This window comes from Streptopelia decaocto (assembly GCF_964273445.1).
Source record: "Streptopelia decaocto genome assembly, chromosome: 19".
In the NCBI taxonomy this organism is placed as follows: domain Eukaryota; kingdom Metazoa; phylum Chordata; class Aves; order Columbiformes; family Columbidae; genus Streptopelia; species Streptopelia decaocto.
The window spans coordinates 2,279,138-2,297,938 of record NC_138674.1 but is presented as its reverse complement, the minus strand read 5'-3'; the positions used below and the strand labels follow the sequence as shown (position 1 = coordinate 2,297,938).

Here is an 18,801-nt window from a genome sequence, read left to right as displayed (position 1 = left end):
CACCCGGTGCCGCCCCCAGTGCGTAAGAAACTACGCCTATTGGCTCGAGCGGCCGTCACTCACGTGACGCCCCGCCCCTCCGCCCCGCCTCACCCAGTGCCGCTCCCCCAGGACGCTCCCGGCGCGCATGGAACCACACCCATTGGCTCTCGCGGCCGTCACTCAGGCGACGCCCCGCCCCCGCCGGAGGGCGCTCGGTGCCGCTGACAGACGGTTTTACTGCGCGGCCGCCGCCGCCCCGAGCCCGCGTTCCCCGCCCCGCGGTCCGAGCACCCCCAGGGTCCCGACGCCCGTCCGCGCTCCTAGTCGGTTTTCAGGCCCTCGACGATGAGGTTGAGCTCGTAGCACCAGGTCTCGTAGCGATAGGCCATGCGGATCTGGGCCACGTTGGTCTTGCGGATGTCGTTGCCCTGCGGCCCCTCTTCCTGGTAGTTTTCACCCAAGAACTTGACTTTCTCCTGCCAGAGAGGACGGCGGCTCAGAGCGGCTGGGGCACCCGGGGGAGCGCGGGCGGGTCCCTCCGGGCACGGGCAGAGCTGCTGTCCCGGGCAGGGCTGGGCTCACCGCCCCGGGACACCCACCTCGTGGGACAGGCCGCACTGCAGGACGCTGTTCCTGGCGATCTCACACATGTCGCAGGTGCTGAGCTTGAAGACCTGGGCGGCGATGGCGTATTCCTCCATCAGGGCCTCCTGCGGGCACAGGCTGTGTCACACACCGGCTGCTGCTGGCGCAGCCCGGCGTGGAGCGAGGGCTGGCCCGGGATGGCCCAGCTCGCAGGACACCGTCCCCTCTGCCCCGGGACACCCGGCAGTGCTGCTCACAGCCCTCGCTACAGGAGAAATGGAGCTGCTGGACAGAGGCCAGAGGAGCCACAGAAATGATCCAAGGCTGGAACAGCTCTGCTGGAGGACAGGCTGAGAGAGTTGGGGTGTTCAGCTGGAGAAGAGAAGCTCCATGGAGACCTTAGTGCGGCCTTTCTGGACTTAAAGGGGGCCGATAAGGATGGGGACAGACTTGTGAGCAGGGCCTGTTTTAATAAGACAAGGGGTGATGGTTTTAAACTAAAGGAGGGAGATTCAGGCTGGACATGAGGAAGGAATTGTTGGCCCTGAGGGTGGTGAGAGCCTGGCCTAGGTTGGCCAGAGAGGTGGTGGATGAACCATCCCTGGAGACATCCCAGGCCAGGCTGGATGGGGCTCTGAGCACCCTGAGCTGGTGAAGATGTCCCTGTCATGGCAGGGGGGGCACTGGGGGAGCTGGGAAGGTCCCTCCAACACAAACTATTCTGTGATTCTATGTCACTCTGCAAATGCTGCTGCTTCAGTGAAAAACAAGGCACACCCAGTCCCAGCCCCAGTGCTCACTGTAGGTGACCCGTTCACACTGTACCTTGGTGTAGTGAAACTGCATGGGGTCATCTGTAGAAAGGGACACCATGAGGCCCTTCTGGTGGAAGTCAGGCAACGGATTCTTCGCGTACTCCAGGAAAAGACTGTTGTTGCTGAGTGGGGACATGGCAATGGGAATTTGGGCAAGGAAGTACAGATACTGCAGCACCGGGCTCTGCAAAGATGAGCAGAGTTGCCAGGTTAGGGATAAAGTCTTTGCGCTCCCCACCTCTCCAGGGTCGCTCCTCAGATCAGCTGGTGCATCAGCTGGGAAACCTGGTGCACAGAGCCCACGTGTGCAAGACAGGACACAGGCAAGCCAGCAACCCTCCACCCCATGAAGGGCTGAGTTCAAATCTATCTGATTTCAGAACTCAGCTGGTTCAGATAACAGGTCTGTGAGGCTGAACCCCTGAAATCTGAATACATTTCTCAGCTACATCCCCAAACATGCCTGGAGACACCCAGAGAATTGTGTAGCATCTGCCTGCAGCCAGGCTGTCTGTGTCAGTCTAGAGCAGAGGCACAATTAACTGTCAGCTGCAGAAACGACTGTGAACGTGTCCTCCTCCTCCGCTGTGCCTTGGCTGGCTGCTCCACTCACCTTCTTGAGGTTGAGGCCATGGGAGATGTTGTCTGCTGTCATGAAGGCTGCGAGCAGATGCGTGATGGCCCCGGCTTCCCCGCAGTGCGGACGGAAGAGGAACGTGTTCATGCCGCGCTGCCTGGGCACACGGAAGGAGGTCTCAAAGCAGGGTTAGTTGGCACGCGATGCGAGATTCCCTGACTGCGGCCCCAGCTCTGCCCCTACCAGTGGGTCCCCAAGAATGCAGCGTGACCTGCAGCACATTGCTGGTTCTCTTTTCTCTGTGCACACAGCAGATGCATCTCTGCAATCCCAGTTTTCATCCTAGTCCATCGCACTTCCTACCGAGGAGCGTTTGAATTGCTCCGGGACACGAAGCTCTGAACTATGCTGGTGGCAGAGCGAGGAGAGCCCCGCTTCTTCCACCCCAACAATCAAAGAGCTGAGACAACTTATGGGGCAGCCCCCCTTCTGCCAGCCCATCGCACGTCCCAGGCCTCACCTGCGCAGGTTGTTCAGCACCAAGATGTTGGCATACATATAGTATATGTAGTAGGTGTAGGATGGGTTCTTCTCGGAAGTCCACTGATCTGGCTTTGGGCTCTTCGTGGAGAACATGTGTCCACTGTGCTTGGATTCATCATCGACACTGTCGAAGCCAGTGATCTGCTTGGCAAGGTAACGAGAAAGCTGCATCTCCGAGCTGCCCACCTCATCGTGCCCAGGTAGACTGGCTCACCCTGCCCCGCACAGGAGCAGAGTCGGGGCCACGGCTGCAGATCTTGCTCCTCACAAACCCCCAAGCCCCATCAAGGACTAGAAATGAAGCTCACACCAAACCACCTTCTCCAGGAGGTGAGTGCGCAGCCTGTCTCACAGCAGCCAGCTCAGGGGGTCCGTCCCCTCCCAGCGGTTCTGGACACACCCCCCCTTCCCCAGAATGTGGCAGTAGGGCCACAAGCTCCCTGGTGACATTTTTCATGTCAGGGCCAATGCCCCATTTCATATGCACAAACAGGAATCTGAGGGCTCACCGCACTCTGACAGCATCATCAGGTGACACTCACGTGGCGTAGAAAGACACTCAGCTCTTTGTTGGCTTGGGGATTGACAGTTGCCTCAAACACAGGAACAAAGATATTTTCCAACATCTTCCCAAAGTGTGGAAGGAAATTCTTAGACCTGAACACATCACTGTGGACAGAGATGGGGATGAGCTGCTAAGCACAGCAACAACATGGCCCACTGTCCCTGTAATCCCTTCGGGATAAAAAATAAAGCGTAGCACACTGTCGGGCACTGAGCTGCCAGATCAACAGCACATACTAAATCCTGGGTACTTGGATCATCCACTTCATGTTGGGAGAATAGACGCGGTGCCTGCAGAACCAGCTGGCCAGCTTGGGCCACTCATCCGCCGATCGCCCATAGATGGAGAGACGAGGCTCCGCGTGCTGGTACTTGGCATCCTCCAGGTCGGAGCCAACCTCCTGCAGAGCAGCACAGACAGTTGCACGGGGACCCTCCAGCCCCCGGGCACGGCTGAGCTGCTCTTCTCCTCCCCTGTGTTCTCACCTTGATGATGGTCGCGAAGTACTCGCCACCGATCGCGTTCTCTGTCTTCAGGTAGAGGTCACGCAGCTCGCTCGCACCCACGGGGTTGTATTTGTCATTGAATTTATCAAAGCGCTGAAATGTCTGCCGGCCCTGGAGCGGGGAGGAGCAGAGGCAAATACTACAAACACACACACTGGGCACGAATGTACCAGCTGAGCGGGGACTGATCCAAACAACCCAAAACGGGAAAGCCAGGAGCCGCTGCCACTAACACACACACAACGTGTCCTGGGTACACAGGGAGGGGAAAAGCCGTAACTACGAGGTGGACAAGAGTAACCCGTAAATGCCCTACCACTTACTGCATGGACGTCCAGGGAATCCACTGTCAGGTCATAGGGGTGCAGATGGAGCTGCTCGAAAACCTGTTTCAGGGTGAGCTGTTTGCCCTTGGCATCATAAACAACGCGGTCAGCATCCACACAGTAGGATTTCTTGATGAAACGCAGAAGGTGCTTCTGGTTCATGCAGGCTGCAGCATGGATGTGTGTGTCCACCTGAGGAACCAGAGGGACAGCTAGCTAGCTGCGAGCTGGGATCTCAGGCACCATCACAGGGAGGTTCACAAACCCCTTTAGGCGAGCCTAATTGTGTGTGGAGCACAGCCCAGCCCAGATCAACCTAGGCCTAGAGCAGCCCAGTCAACACCATCCCATTAGTAAGAACAGTGTAGGTGCCACAGACCATGACTCTAATATCGTGTTCAGGGAGGGAAGGCACCAAGACAGCTCGTCTGCAGAGTCCCTAGGGCTGTAAGCCTTGCCATTTACCTTCCGGCAATTGTAGAAGTCCCGGTGGGGGTTGTTCTTCAGCTCTTTCATCTCATCCATCTCATTTAGCATTTCATGCACTTGGAACTTGGATGAGAGGAACTTCAGGCGCCGGTGAGTGTAGGTCTTACTAGAGAAAGCAAAAGGCAGAACCCTGACTGGTCTCCTTACCCCCCAACACAGGGACATGGCCGGACAAACAGGGATGCAGTTTCCACCTGAGCTGGAGGAGCTCACACTGCCCTGCTCCAGTCCCCAAGTGCCGACTTTCCTTAGACCCCAACCCAGGTGGCTGACGAGAGCCAAGGACACTTTGGTAGCCAGCAGGTACGTCACCAGCCGGTCCCTCCCTCCTCCCAGGAAGGGATGGGGACAACCATTGCTCTGCCCTGACCCCTCCCTGCCTGCCCCGCTGCACCCAGCGCCGCCGGGTTCCGCGCTTACATGGGCCCCTGCGCAATCAGGGCCAAGAGGAAGCTCATGTCGTCAACGAATTGCTCAAGGCTGGGGTAGGGCAGGTCCTTGGGCTCATTTCTGGCAGCCGCTGCCTTGTCTCCGTAGACGTAAACTACTCCATCCTTCATCTGGACGTGGTACCCCAGGTCCTCGGGAAGATTCCCAGTTTCAAAGGGATCCTGTCCATCCTTCACTGGCGGGGTGAACACTGGACCAAAAGGAGAACGCCATGAGGTTACACCATGAGCAAACCCCCACGTGCTCCTCCAGCCTGGGCGGAGGGCAGGGACAACCCTCCAGGTGCCTGGATGTACCTGGGCCGGTGTCACTGGCACTCCAGACCTCGCCCTCGATGCTGCGCAGGTACTGGGACGGCGTGCGGGGGAACCTCTGCAGCGACTGCTGCATGTTCTTCTCGCGGATGCACAGGGCACGGTACAGGCCTTTGCAAACAACTTCAAAATCTTCAACTGTCACCTGCAGGAGAGCTGTTGCTGAACACAGGCCAACAATTGGAACTTAGCTGCCTGAGGTGCCCTGCTGCACCAGCGAGAGGGAAATGTTGTTCACAGCAAGATCCACACCTCATCGTCCCCTCTCTCCCACTGCTTTGCCCGAGCAGGGCAAAGGAGGGACGACAGGCAAAGTCCTGGACGTAGCGAATGGAAGTTCCTCGTGCTGGAACCAACGATTTCCAGCTGTCATCCCCTCTCACATTCCCCACTGCAAATTAGTTGATGCTGAAATGGAAGCCAGGCCTGGGCAAAACACTACAAGCTATTTTTGGAGCCCGGGCTGAAACTGAAGCGGGACCAACAGCACACGCTGGCCCAGAGTGTCAAGATGATTTGATTTACTGCACAGACAAGTGTTTTGGGCAGTCAGGAGAGGTCAGACTGGAGCAGCAGGGGAGAACGCCATGCAGTGCCCGCTGCCAGTGGCCGTCGTGGCAGGAGGAGTGTGCTTGTGCATGGAAGGACTTCCAGCTTCCCCTCATTGCTCCTCTCTGCTGTGAAACCCCAAGCTGAGCAACCTGCCAGCTGCATCTCAGAAGCAGCGCAAATGTAGCAGGAGGCTGTGGAGGAGGAGGATTAGCACGGGATTTGAGAGCAGTCCTGGTCAACGGGCTCTGGGTGACCCTGCCTGAGCAGAGGGGTTGGACCAGGTGACCTCCAGAGGTCCCTGCCAAGCTCAACCGCTCTGGGTTCCATGATGTACATAAATTGCCAACAGATGTATAGAGCTGTGTGTGAGGAGGAGCCTGGAGAATCCCCTGGGAAGCACGTAGCACCCCATGGACTCCTGCTGAGGAATTCAGCGTGGGATCCTCCAGGGCACCGTCAGATGCTCGTGAGACACAGACTGTTCCCACTGCACCTGGTGCTGAGTCCTGTGACACTGAGGGACGGGCAGGGACTGGACGGGTGGCAGTGAGCACAGGGAATGGTGTAGCCATGCAAGTACCTACCCCAGAGGCGTAATCCCCCGTGATCTGCACCCGCTGGAAGTCGGGCACGGTCTGGTACAGGGGGGAGGTGGAGATGACCTCGTCAATGGTGGACAGTTTGGTTGCAGATTTCTGAGCCACAGGGAGCGCCAGCGCAATTGTCTTCAGGCGGAACAGGCGCTTCCTCCTGCCGGGGAGGGAAACCTCAGGCAAACAGCTCCAGCTCCACGGGCACGTGTGGGGTCAGGGGCACTTACCACAACATGAATCATCTCTCTGGTGCTTTCTGAGCACCTTCAACAGATGCTGCCAAGAACAGAGGCCGCAAAGTAGCCACAGACTTTTAAGTGTGGTGTTTGGAAGGTGCACCTTTTCAGAGAAAGGTCTCCAAGTGTCCCTTCTCCAGCAGCTCTGTGGCCATGGCTGTGCTGACACCCACGAAACAGGCCAAGGGTGTCTTTGGAGAGGAAAACCTGAAGTACCTGACAGATGCCTTGGGATTACCAAGGATTTATCCCCTGGGTGTGGTGAACTGTTTTCACAGGCCTTGATTTACATCCCCCTGCCTTCTTCCAGCCCCGGCTCGGGCTACGCAGACAATTCTCTCCTCTCCTTTCCCCAGGTGCCCTGTTTTTGCTCACCGCTTCTCCGTCGCGGCAGAGCTCTCCTGAAGTATCATGTGCTCCCTCATCTCGTGGCGCGAGATGGGGCAGATGTCTTCCACGTCGAAAGGAGAGATCTCTTCCCGGGTCTCCTCATCCTTCACCTCCGAGAGAAAGACCCTCTCGGCGAAGGAGCGCATCGCCTCGTCCACCTCTGCGAGGAGAAGGAGCAGAGTCACACCGCTGTTGGGCTCCCAGCGCCCTTGCAGGCAGCTCAGTGCTCAGCTGTCATTCCCTTGTGACACCTCCATGCTGCCCGGAATACTCTGAGCAACCTCCAAAATTTGCAACGAAGCTTACAGAACCTGGGGCACACATAGTGGGCTGCAGACATACCTAGACATCCCCAGCACACTAAAAAATAAAGGTATATACAACCCACAGTCCAAGAGTAGTGCAAAAAGGCCCAGAAAGAAGCAAATCTTTGGGAAGGGCACTTATGAGAACATGCACTGGGGGCAAGAGGGGAAGATGGGCAGAGCCCACACAGCTCTAGGAAGCCCAAGACCCACTTTGCACCACGAGGACAAGATGAAGACAGAGGTACAGACGGAGATGGACAGAGCTGGCAGCCCAAGCACTTAGTTCCCACTATCACAGAGCAAAGAGCTCCCAGGTGGGGAACCATCGTGTGGGGACCCATCTCGGCCCATCACGTGCATCATGCTGCAAAGATCCCGGCCAACACGGCCCTACGGAAGCCGCCATTGACACCAGGTTGGCCGGAGCTTTACGAAGTGGGAGAAAGGAGGTTAAAAGCCCTTCCACTGCCAACGAAATACCGTAAAACAAGAACCAAAAGGCTCTTCTGGCAACATCTCCCAGAAGCTCACATTTGCATAGCGGCATATGGACGCTAATCGAGCGGGTTTTGCCAGCATTTGGCAGCTCAGCGTGAAGCGAAGATCGACGCTGCAAGTTGGACGACACCATTGACGTGTCAGACAGGACACGGTCAGCTGGTGAGGACCAAACCGGACTGGCATGCATGGCAGAAGTGTGCCAGACCTGCAAGAGATTTTCAGGAATGAACGCAGCTCTTGTTGTTGTTGTTGTTTCCACAGGGATCAAAACAGTTTATCCCTGTAGCCCTGGATTTGCAGTTGCGAGGTCCCAGCTGCGGGTCGGGGGGACATAACACAGGGGTTTCCTTTCCCTGCTGTTATGTCGGAAGACAAAAGGGTTTGTGCTGAGCTACAAACACGGGAAAATTCTGGCACTGGGTCTGTTTCTCAGCAGCGCAATGTCACAAAACCAGGATTTCAGCCACAAAATTCCTTGCTGTGTCATCAATGGGCTCCAACATGCTGCTCAGAAGACAAAACGCATTATTTTACACTATCCCATTGCTGCCCATTGTTGGGGGCGCTGGAGTGACTGGTGTCTCAGCAAGAAATGTTTTCTGCTGGCACATAAGAGGCCTCAGCAAACGTGGGGTAGGAAGAAGAGGGCAAGGGCCCCATCCTGCAGACTTCAGCCTGAATAAAGGAGATGAAGCATTGGATCTGTCCCGTCGTGGATCAAATCCACTAGGAGCAGGATGCATTCAAAAGAAGTTGCTTTGGGATGAATCTCTGTTAAAATATATAAAATAAAAGTAAAATAAAGAAAAAAAATAAACCAACAGAGGTGTGGATAGATCCAAGTGAACTTGCAAAATGTTTCACTTTCTGACACAAAGAACTCCACTAAAATAAGTTTATCTCCTAAGCAGGAGCTCAGGGGTGCTAGGACAATATTTAACAAATAGCAGCTTCACATATCAAGTGAATAAAAGGCTGGAACCATTTAATGAAACAGCAGGAGGCACAGCTGGCGCTGCTGAGAAACAGCATCTCCTCAAGGTGCTGGGAGGTACCATGATCATGTAACCGCTGTTTGTTTCCAATGATCATGTCTGGGCAGTAACAGAGCAGAGCATATGGAAGCCTCGCAATACTCACGTTTTTCTTTTGCTGTTTGAGATAAAACAGAAACAAAATATGAACAGATGTGATCAGCCCTTCGAAATCTCAGCAAAGTACAAGTTTAGCCAAAGCCTTCCACTGTCATCTAATGAGACCGAGCAGCCTTGGAAGGTCTGTCCCTACCCCGTCCAGGCGCGGGGATGCAGAAAAGGAACAACTTAGGAGGGCAGAGAACGCAAATATTTCAGTGACTCAGAGCACCAGGGCTGCTTTGCTAGCTTTTGTCTGTGACTTGTCACTGTTGGTGATGATCGGCATGGACGGGCATTTCAAAGACGCCAAGTTTCATCCTCCTGCCGCCTATGGTCACATCCCCAGTTATTCACCGCCAGATCAGACACTGCGGTTCCGCAGATCTTCGCTCCGGGTCACACAGCGTGGCAGCAACGTTTTGGGGGTGCAACTCACGTCCTTTCCATCTGACCCAGAAACCGCAGGCTGGAGCTGCGGCCTCACAAGTCACCACCTGCTGGCTCCCTGAGTCCGGCCTGCAGAACATACTCGCCTGGCACGTAAACCCTTTGGATTCACTTGCAAATGAAGCACCCCAGACATGCCCAGCCTGACCTTTCATCTCTTTCACGGATGGAAATTACACTCATGAAAGTCAAACTCCCCCCCGCCCCGATTTGCAAGGCCAGGCTTTAAAACCAGCCTCACATACTAGGACAGCGTTTATCGCACTGTGATTCTAAACGCCTCAAATCGGGACTGTTTGGTGCCGATGTTCTCCAGGGCCCTGTAGCAGCAGTAACATCGCTCCGGGCTGTTCTGCAAAGCCTGGCTGGCCCTGCTCCTGCTGCCCAGCTCGTGTCCCCGTCCCTCGGGACCACAGCACCCCACCTCCCCAGCTCAGCTGGGGTCATAGAGACTCCCCAAATCCCTCCGACCCCTTCCACAGTCTCATTACAGGATACACTTACACAGTACATTACGCTGCAGGAGGGACAACATTTTTCTTCAATGCTAGCAGAGTAAGATTTAAACAATAATGCTAATTCTTTGCTGTCCAAAAATGTCTTCAGGCAGGAAGAAGAATGCTCAAAGCCCCCAGCAAGGTGTCCTGGATGGCGAAGATACCGACCATCCAAGCGGCCTGCCCTGGGCTCCTCGTCTCATACCTGCTCTCGGACCTACCTGGCATTTTCACCCGCGACATGGTTGCAGCAGGTCTGCGGAGCCTCGGGTGACACCCTGCGGGACGCGAGCACACGGAGCGACTGACGGCGCAACAGCCTGACAGCGAGCCTGCTGTTCCCTTCCCTGTAATCAGACTCTCCCGCTCTAAAAGGAGAACGGAGATCAACTATAAAACTATTTAAAGTGCAACCGCAAGCACTTGCACTGAAACAGGTGAAAGCAGAGCTCAAATTTAACTTTTTAATTATTTTGATTTTTAGTTAGGCTTGCATTTTACATTGAGTAGAGCTTCACCTGTTGGCTGGGCAGGTTGCTACATAGCAGGACAGTTGCACTCTCTGAAGCGGACTGTGGAAGTCAGGCTTAAGAGCGACTAAAACTGATGTTTTCTGTGCTGAGCCAAAGGTTTAAAGGAAATCCCGAAGGCCCAGGGCTGATGTTTTCATCAGAACAGGAGCTGTGGACGGGTACAAACCGTGCGCTCTCACCAACCTGCGTGCTCTTCAGAGATCTTAGCAACAGTTGTGCAGTTGTCCTTCCATCTTTCCAGCTACGAAAAGGCCTCGTCCCAAAAGGCGGCTGCAATAAGTGAAATACCTACTTGCATAAGATACGGAGTTAGAAACAACAATCAGTTTTGTCCCTGGGTGCATGGGGAGCTGTGGCACAACTTGGTCAGGTTGGATGAGCTGAGACCTGGGGCGGCATCTCCAGCTGAGATAATTCCCAGAGCACCCGGAGCCTTTCCCTGCGAGATCAGTGTGTGATGTGCCCAACCCCAGAACGCGCTGCTGACAACTCAGAAATTCTCCAGAATTCAGGGACTTTCAGCCCCACTTCTCAGATATTCCCCAGGAACATGTTATGAATTGATTTCCCCCAACACCACGCGGAGATGCAGCCAATGTGTGGTCTCCTCTTTCACACTGAGCGCAGTCTGCAGTTTGGGAATTCATCTTGTTCTTACTCATTCCCCACATTGCATTATTATTTAACTATTTCGTTTAAGATCAATAAAAACTGGTTCCTGGTTGTTTGCTCTCCCACAGGGCCTATATCTGCCCTTAACCTTTCTGGATATATCAACATAAGCTTGGGATTCACATCTGAGACCAAAAATAACCTTTAGGGTGCAGAGGTCATCTTCCTCGAGAAGCCTCTTGATCCTCCAGCTTTCTAAACTGCAGGATCAACTTAGTTGGGTTCATGATAGAAATATGAGTAAAGCCTGGGTATGCCGTGCTAAAGTTAGACCCGCAGCTCTTCAAACTGAAGAACCGAATACAAACAAGCCATCTTCCCACTCTCAGCTGGCAAAACACGCCAGGAATTCGGCAGCTTTGGTTATTTAGCAGGATCTTCCCCCAGTTCGCTCATATTCCAAGTCTCTTCTCCCAGCTGCTGCAGTTACACCGGGCAAGGAGGTTTATACCTGGTACCAGGAGCCTGTTCTTATGTTCCTCACACAGAAACCAGGTTGGACCCTGGGTTCCTGTCACAACATCTTCGAGAAACACGTGTGAAACACGCTCACTGTGCGGTGCGACACAATTACTGCAGGAGGAAAGCCAACCGGGAGGGATTTCACAAGACTGAATTAAGCAACTTGAAAGCCTAACAGAGCATGATTTGGACACAGCAATAACTTCATAGCTGATTTCACTCCGGGAATGTTGAGTAAAGAACCTTCTCCTCCCCCTTTCTTTGCATTAGGAGCATCCTTCCCAAGGGCAAAGGCAGCAGAGATACTATGAGGGTCCTCAGTGCAAATATAGAGACTCAACATCAACGCGAGATGCATGAGACGGGCACAGATTGGTGAAACGATTAAAACGGGACTGTGGAACGAGCCCATGGCGTGGCTCAGAGCCACTCCGGCCGCTTGTTCACGCTACAGTGAACATCCACGATACAGCTGCTCGTGTCACGTTGCACAAGTGACAATGTGAGCAACGGAGACCCCGCGCGGTTACCAGCGCTGTGCGAGCCGGCCGTGCATCCCGCGCCCACAGCACCACCGCAAACAACCAAAGAATTCAGAGTTTATTCTTTAAAAAAGTTATTTAAGAAGCAGAATAATTTACTTCCATTCAAACCAAGAGAGATGCGTTATTGAAAGCAAATAATTATACAAAGTAACAACAAATTAGCCCTTGGATAAAATGTCCAGATCCCAACAGTTCCTACTACCCTGGAGGTTACAGACAAACAGGAAAGCTTGGGGAGTAAAGCAGGACCACGTATGGGCTGAGAACGTAATTCGGACTTCCACAAATCTCCGTCCCCCCGTAGGCCTGAAGCTGCTGGATGTTCAATTCCAAGTCATTAAACTGCTTGAAAAGTGACGATGGTTTCAGTGTCGTGGGTACCGTCCAAACTCTGACTGATGACAATGAGAACAAAACCTGAGCGCTGTTGTTTGAACAAGAGCGTGGAGTGGGGACAACAACCGCAACGCACCACAGGGTTATACGATCCCTAACCAGCTGATCTTGGTAATAACACAAACGTTTCAGTTATTGGCACCTGTAATTTGTAAACAAGAGCGTTATCTTTTTAAATATTTTACCTCAATGTTGCTTATGCTCGATCCTCCCAGTTGGGATAATAAAGTCAGCTTGACACTAACACGGCGTCATCCTGTTAGTTCTAAATAACAACATTTGGGTTAAATCTACAAAACCACCTTTTCCAGGGACCTGTCTTGTGCAAAAACTTCTGTGCTTACATTCTGAATGATTCTCCCAAAAGTTCCTGGGGTTTTGTCCCTCCACTCTCAGTCACCACCAAAATCAGGGTTCTCTTATTTAGATATAACTATACAGAGAGTGGAAACAAAGTACAACCACTTACTTCATGCCCATGACTAACACAACACCCTGATTTTGTATCACACCTAAAATAACGCAGATGGGAGCACCACTGGGGTGGTGCAGAATCCTCAGAACTGATGCAGCCTCCTCTGAGTTACCAAGGTTTTACATATTCTGAGAGAAAGGAAACACTGAAGAGCGGGTGTATTTGCCAGCGCCCACACAATGCTGAGAACTCACAGCTCTTGGAGTTACGGCCGATACGTTTTAACAACCACAACACGCCGTGCACCATGGAGAATTATGATGATGAACCTCCACCCAAAATAACCTTCCATACCTGACCCCACAGCCTTCAAACGTGGAACAGCACAGGCTTCCCGTGGCCACCGGCCGTCTGCTCCCAACTCGCAATCCCGGAGGACAGGGTCTCACCGTTCATACGTTACAAACTCCACGTTGTTGTTCTTCCCAAACGCTGAGCCCGTGTGACCAGACCCGTGTCCCAACAGCTGTTTTCCACCTGTAGTTTTATTAAGCGGACAACAGCGTCACTCGTCTTTAGAAGCAGAGTCACCTCGTGCCACAGAACGCGGTCACAAATAACTTCTCGCACCAATAAAACACCGTTCGCTGATTCCAGACGTGACACTCGCACTGATGGTAACTGCGTCGGATCATCTTCAAACGTTCTCAGGTGCTCTCCAAACGCTGCCCACCACGGCGTTTGTTGCTGCAATATCATGTTTTATGTAAAAATATTGTATTTTTCATTTTTACCAGCGTCACATCAGTCAAGGGTAAAATAAACCGCAAAAAGTACTTAGAAGGATTATCAGGGATAAAGAAAATGCGATGCAGGTTGATCCTCTTCATTCTAAGAAGAGAATTAAGATGAAACATTAAAAGGAACAATTTCTTCTCTCGGTATTCACCGATTTCTAATTTCCATTTGAGATGGAGCGCTCCAAATGAAGACGTGTGAACCCGACGCCATCAAACCGAATTGCGATTTCTCTGCCGGCGCTGGCGGCGACTGAACTCGCTCGTTCCTCTTCCACCCAACGGGAACGGGGTTTTGCTGTGGGACACAGGGGCCGAGCATATGGAGCAGAACCAGGAGCAGCAGCACCAGAACCAGGGAAGGGTTCGGCATTCCAAGGAACACTGGGAGGTTGTGCAACAGCAACTGCGCTTTTACATCCCAATTATACGAGGTGACAACGTTTTGTTCTAGGAAGGACTCGCGCAGCTTGTGCAATAGTTCTCTCGTGCTTTGAGGCTGTTAGAACAAGCCCAGAATTCCCATCAGCACAAACACCTGCACAATCAGCGCTGCGCTCGCTCCCTCCCTCGTTTTGCAAGGATGCCGCAATCAGAACAGTTTTCTGTTCCAGCTCGTTGCCTTCGCCCCTCGGGCTGGACACGCCAAGTCCGTGACAACCACCACACCGAATACAGCGAACCCGGAATCCCACACTCCCCCCGACAAGGAGACTTCAAGCACATTCTACAGAGAGATGGTTTAAAAAGACTTGTGGTAAAAAAATAATTCAGAATAAAATAATCTGCAAGTTACAGGCAGAGCTGAGTAACGGCTGTCCCAACTAACTAACCTCCAGTTATTAGATTAACTAGCGAGAAGCTGCCTGGAAATGTTGGCAGTTAATGTTAAAAATGAACAGCTGACTAATTTGGTCCAATCCCAAAGAGATCTGAATGCTGCAGAAAAACAATATAGAATATAAACAGTTCCACCTACAAAGAAAGTAAAAAGCAGAGGCCGTACGTCCCCTCCCTCGGTGAAGAGTCTTCCGAGCGCCTGCTGGACCTTCCAGCCCCCAGAGCCCCGGGTCCGCGTCCCCCTGGGCACAGGGATCCCCCACACACCACAACGAGCTCCCGAGAAATTCCAGTCCTGGGGGTTTCCTCACCACAGGGAACAGAGGGCAACTTCCAATCTTCTCAGCAAACAGGCACTTAAGTTAGGAAGGATATCTCTGTTTTATTACAGAAAAGGATCAGTTAAGCGGCGCTCCCGGCACAAAGGGGATGTTGCAAATATTCTGTGCGAGCGCACAGGGAGCAGAGACCGATCTGCCACGTGACAGGAGCGTTCGTGGTGGCAAAACCATCTGTGATGTTACCTGCCAAGCACCGGTTAGCGTCACTCCTCCGCCAGCACCGCAAACCAGAATCCAACGGGAAGGGGACAAACAGCACTTCTAGCTTTTACTCTAGAGGTCAAGTGTCATCTTTTTCACAGCATTTAGTCTCTATAGTTCACTTTTCTTGTGACTGGTTTTCTCCTTGAGCAAACCCAGATAACACAGTGAGAGAAGAATCCCAGTACGTCACAGACGCGGCTGCTCCGTTAGCTGAGCAAGGAGGTAGATGCCATGGATGTTCTCTTCAGATGGAGCACAGCAAACGACCTTGTGCTAATGAACTGGTACCAAGATTCTGGTCGCCGGCACCAGAGCGCTGCCGGGCATCGGCGCGAGACGCAACACGGCAGCACCGACTCGTCCAGCAGCTACATCTGAACCGCGCGTTCTTGGCATCTGGAACAGAAAAGCATCTCCAGTGATCGACTGATCGCCACCAAAGAGCGACTGCAGAATTGTACACGCTCCTTTTCTAGTTCAAGTGTTCCTTGTGTACAAGACAGAAATGACACGCTCTCCAAACAGTCAGAATGGGTTCCCAAAGGCAGGAGACACTGACAGGATGAAACAGAAACCCACAGCGTTACCGGGTCAGTGGCTGCAGCCAAAGGTTGCTGCAAAGAAAATTTGCCTTGCTATCTACTTAGAGAAAAAATAAAACATTTGGAAAAGTAATTCATTGTAGGATCTAACCTGGGGTATCAGTGGCTTGTACAATAGGGGAAAAAGCCCACCTGCAGCTGCCAGTGTTTCTAAGCCACGCGTATCAAGAACTGAAGGACACACAGACAAGAAGCCAACAAAAAATGCGAACTCCAGCTCACCTCATCACATCACAACGCAGGACAGCCCCATGCAGCCTTGATTCCCGTCTTCGTTGCTGTTGAGCTTTTTCATCCGGTACTGCCGGATCTCTCTCACCAGTGTGTAAAAAGCGTCTTCCACGCCCTGAACGCAAAGGAAAAGTAAAGTATTTTCTTTCCTGAAGCTTTTATGATCACTATTCTTTCCATCGCAGAATCCCTTAGTGTACTTGAAAGACACACTCGTACAGAAAGAGCAGCACCCGACTTCCCCATAGCTCATAAGGGGAAGACACCAGCACTTATGGCCAAAACTCTCCACGTGCACTCTTAACTCTCCCCCTGAGGCAAACACACACCCAGGGTCGCAGCCGGTAAAAGAAACAAGGCAGGACAAAGAAAAGAGAAAGAAGCTACTGCTTGACTCATCACCCCTGGTTTACAATCCTGACAATTTTCTGGCTACTGCTTAAAAAATTGCACCTTTTCTGCTTCACTCCACAGCAACACAGGTAGAACACGGGCTGACAGGACAGAGCCACATTGTCAACGCAGCTCAGGAAAAGTCCGTTAGTCCACTCTAGGAAATTATTTCTGTAAATATAATCTTATAATTGGCTGTATTTAAAACACCCAGCAAACCGAGCAGGTGTTCGATGACGGAGCGCACAGCCTGACCTGCTCAGCCAGAGCAGATGAAGCTCTTTTCTTCTTACGAACATGACCCACTTGAAGGAAAATCAATACAATCCGAAGCAATTTGTGTACTGGCCTAGTCCAGTGATAAAATCAGAACTCAAGCTAAGAGCTGGGAAATCAAAAGCTAAAGGCTGCAGAAGGATTAAATAACACTTGCTCCTGTAGATAAGAAAAAGAACTACCTGGGAAAACATGAGAACATTCTGTGCTTACACACAGGAGGTCAGGCCAGGACCGGGAGCGTCTTACCTGTCTGGTTTTAGCAGACGTCTCTATGAAGGGGATTCCGTAGCTTTTTGCTAATTCTTGAGCCTGTTTTGTGTCCACTGTTCTCGTGGGCAAATCACACTTATTCCCAACCAGCACCATGGGCACGTCATCTGAATCTTTCACTCTCTTGATCTGTTCTCTTTAAAAAGACAAAGAAAAAAGAAAGTCAGGGGCTATCTTCTAAACGTAAAAGCCGGTTTAGCTGAGTGTTCAACAGCCTCGTGCTACAAAAATGTGTATTAAAACTGGGCAGGACCTCAGGGGTTCTAACCTATGTCTGATAACTTTGTATGCTCCATCTTCTAGTTCATGCATAACCTCACTCTGATGTGCGTTTGCCATTTTCTTAGAGATCGTGTACTGTACGCTCTAAATATCATTAGATTAACACAACAACCCAGGTAACTATCCTATTCTCAACTGCCTCAGAACATATCCACAGAGAAGCTTGAAATAAGTGCAGATTTAATATTTGTCTATTATTTAGACTTCGCCAGGTCTAAGAGCAAATAGCTCTGATGCTTTTTTTAGCAGCACAGAGCCAGGTTGTACCTGTAAAGGTTGATATCGGCGAACGATTTGCTGTTGTTAATGGCGAAGACGCAGAGGAATCCCTCGCCGGTCCTCATGTACTGGTCGCGCATGGCGCTGTACTCCTCCTGCCCCGCCGTGTCCAGGATGTCCAGCAGACACGTCTCCCCATCGATCACAACCTGCTTCCTGTACGAGTCCTGCGCAGCACACAGGTGAGGGTCAGAGCGGAGAAAAGCACCGCAGCGCTGCTTTTCACACCGGGGGTTATTAGAGAAAGGTGAGTTTCACAGAATCCCAGAGTGTCAGGGGCTGAAGGGGCCTGGAAAGCTCATCCAGTGCAATCCCCCCATGGAGCAGGAACACCCAGATGAGGTTACACAGGAAGGTGTCCAGGCGGGTTGGAATGTCTGCACAGAAGGAGACTCCACAACCCCCTGGGCAGCCTGGGCCAGGCTCTGCCACCCTCACTGGGAAGAAGTTTCTTCTCATATTTAAGTGGAACCTCCTGTGTTCCAGTTTGAACCCATTACCCCTTGTCCTATCACTGGTTGTCACCGAGAAGAGCCTGGCTCCATCCTCCTGACACTCACCCTTTAGATATTTACAACCATTAATGAGATCAATTGTGCCGCTTCTTTTCATGTCAGGTGTTATTAAGGAAAAATCAAAGTGATAATGAAATAGAGGAGTGTGGTTCAGAGGAGCTTTTCTTGGCCCCCTCCCCAATGAGAAAATACAAGTCTATAGAAACAACAGCACTTAGAACATTGGGCTGAGCCTCCTCAACTTCTCTCACACACAAAATAAATCTCGTTCTTCATAAAAAAACCCCATTAAGTAGCAAATAGAAAAAACCCATTACAAGCAGCGCCGTGACGGGATCCGCACCTGGGGGGGAACGCGCGGGGGGGGAACACGAACACGCGGGGCGGGACGCGCGGTCCCTCCTCAGGGGCCTTCCCCGCATTCCCCCCCCGCCGCGCTCGGAGCTCGCCCCGGCTCGCCCCCCGCCCCGCCCGGCGGCTCCACGCGCCGCGCCGGGGCCGCGGCCGCCCCGCTCACCTCGATGGTGGGGTCGTACTCGTCCACGAAGTGGTTCTGGATGAGCTGGATGGTGAGCGCGCTCTTGCCGACGCCGCCGGCTCCAACCACCACCAGCTTGTACTCGGTCATGGCCGCCCCGGGCCCGCCCGCCCAACGCGGAACACCCTGCCCGCGCTTCCGGCTTCCGGCGTGACGTCACCACGCGCCGCCGCTTCCGGACACGTGACGCAAGAGACGCGCCCGCACGGAGCATTTAATTATTATTATTAATTTTTTTCAAAATCAGTAAAACTTTATTCTATTTCCATTCTTTGCCATTAACAGAAAAAAAAAAAAAACTGGAGAAAGCAATGTTTGTTTTACAAAGATAATGCATCTCCCAGAGAAGAAAACCCTAAATTGAGAATAGAGGTAACATGGAAACCAACAAAAAA

General features: G+C 52.4%; 2 protein-coding genes across 4 annotated transcripts; both read right to left on the bottom strand.

Moving 5' to 3' along the window:
* Positions 1 to 142: 142 nt before the first annotated feature.
* Positions 143 to 10,162, bottom strand: AMPD1 (adenosine monophosphate deaminase 1). Of its 3 annotated transcripts, none has more exons than XM_082069036.1 (15): positions 10,034 to 10,162; positions 6,909 to 7,083; positions 6,289 to 6,454; positions 5,135 to 5,297; positions 4,809 to 5,028; positions 4,365 to 4,494; positions 3,897 to 4,091; positions 3,553 to 3,684; positions 3,304 to 3,467; positions 3,045 to 3,171; positions 2,480 to 2,643; positions 1,996 to 2,116; positions 1,393 to 1,566; positions 582 to 692; positions 143 to 458 (listed from the first exon to the last, which is right to left on the bottom strand). In XM_082069036.1, the coding sequence occupies exons 1-15, from the start codon at positions 10,053 to 10,055 to the stop codon at positions 303 to 305; spliced, it is 2,220 nt and encodes a 739-aa protein (XP_081925162.1). In that variant the 5' UTR covers positions 10,056 to 10,162; the 3' UTR covers positions 143 to 302. The 3 variants fall into 3 exon arrangements, with proteins under 3 accessions (XP_081925162.1, XP_081925164.1, XP_081925163.1); XM_082069038.1 differs by lacking the exon at positions 10,034 to 10,162 and adding an exon at positions 8,873 to 8,881; XM_082069037.1 differs by lacking the exon at positions 10,034 to 10,162 and adding an exon at positions 7,938 to 8,792.
* Positions 10,163 to 12,061: 1,899 nt separating this feature from the next.
* NRAS (NRAS proto-oncogene, GTPase) lies at positions 12,062 to 18,544 on the bottom strand. The gene is made up of 5 exons (XM_082069039.1): positions 18,386 to 18,544; positions 17,342 to 17,520; positions 16,769 to 16,928; positions 15,842 to 15,965; positions 12,062 to 15,413 (listed from the first exon to the last, which is right to left on the bottom strand). The coding sequence occupies exons 1-4, from the start codon at positions 18,494 to 18,496 to the stop codon at positions 15,846 to 15,848; spliced, it is 570 nt and encodes a 189-aa protein (XP_081925165.1). The 5' UTR covers positions 18,497 to 18,544; the 3' UTR covers positions 12,062 to 15,413; positions 15,842 to 15,845.
* Positions 18,545 to 18,801: the final 257 nt, after the last annotated feature.

Coding starts and splice junctions, on each gene's coding strand:
- AMPD1 (XM_082069036.1), bottom strand. CDS start 10,055: ATGTCGCGGGTGAAAATGCCAG. Junction 4,495..4,808: donor CTGATTGCGCAGGGGCCCAT/GTAAGCGCGGAA, acceptor TGCTTTCTCTAG/TAAGACCTACACTCACCGGC. Junction 3,172..3,303: donor ATCCAAGTACCCAGGATTTA/GTATGTGCTGTT, acceptor CTCTGTCCACAG/TGATGTGTTCAGGTCTAAGA.
- NRAS (XM_082069039.1), bottom strand. CDS start 18,496: ATGACCGAGTACAAGCTGGTGGTGGTTGGAGCCGGCGGCGTCGGCAAG. Junction 17,521..18,385: donor AGTACGACCCCACCATCGAG/GTGAGCGGGGCG, acceptor TGTGCTGCGCAG/GACTCGTACAGGAAGCAGGT. Junction 15,966..16,768: donor CGTCTGCTAAAACCAGACAG/GTAAGACGCTCC, acceptor CTTTGCGTTCAG/GGCGTGGAAGACGCTTTTTA.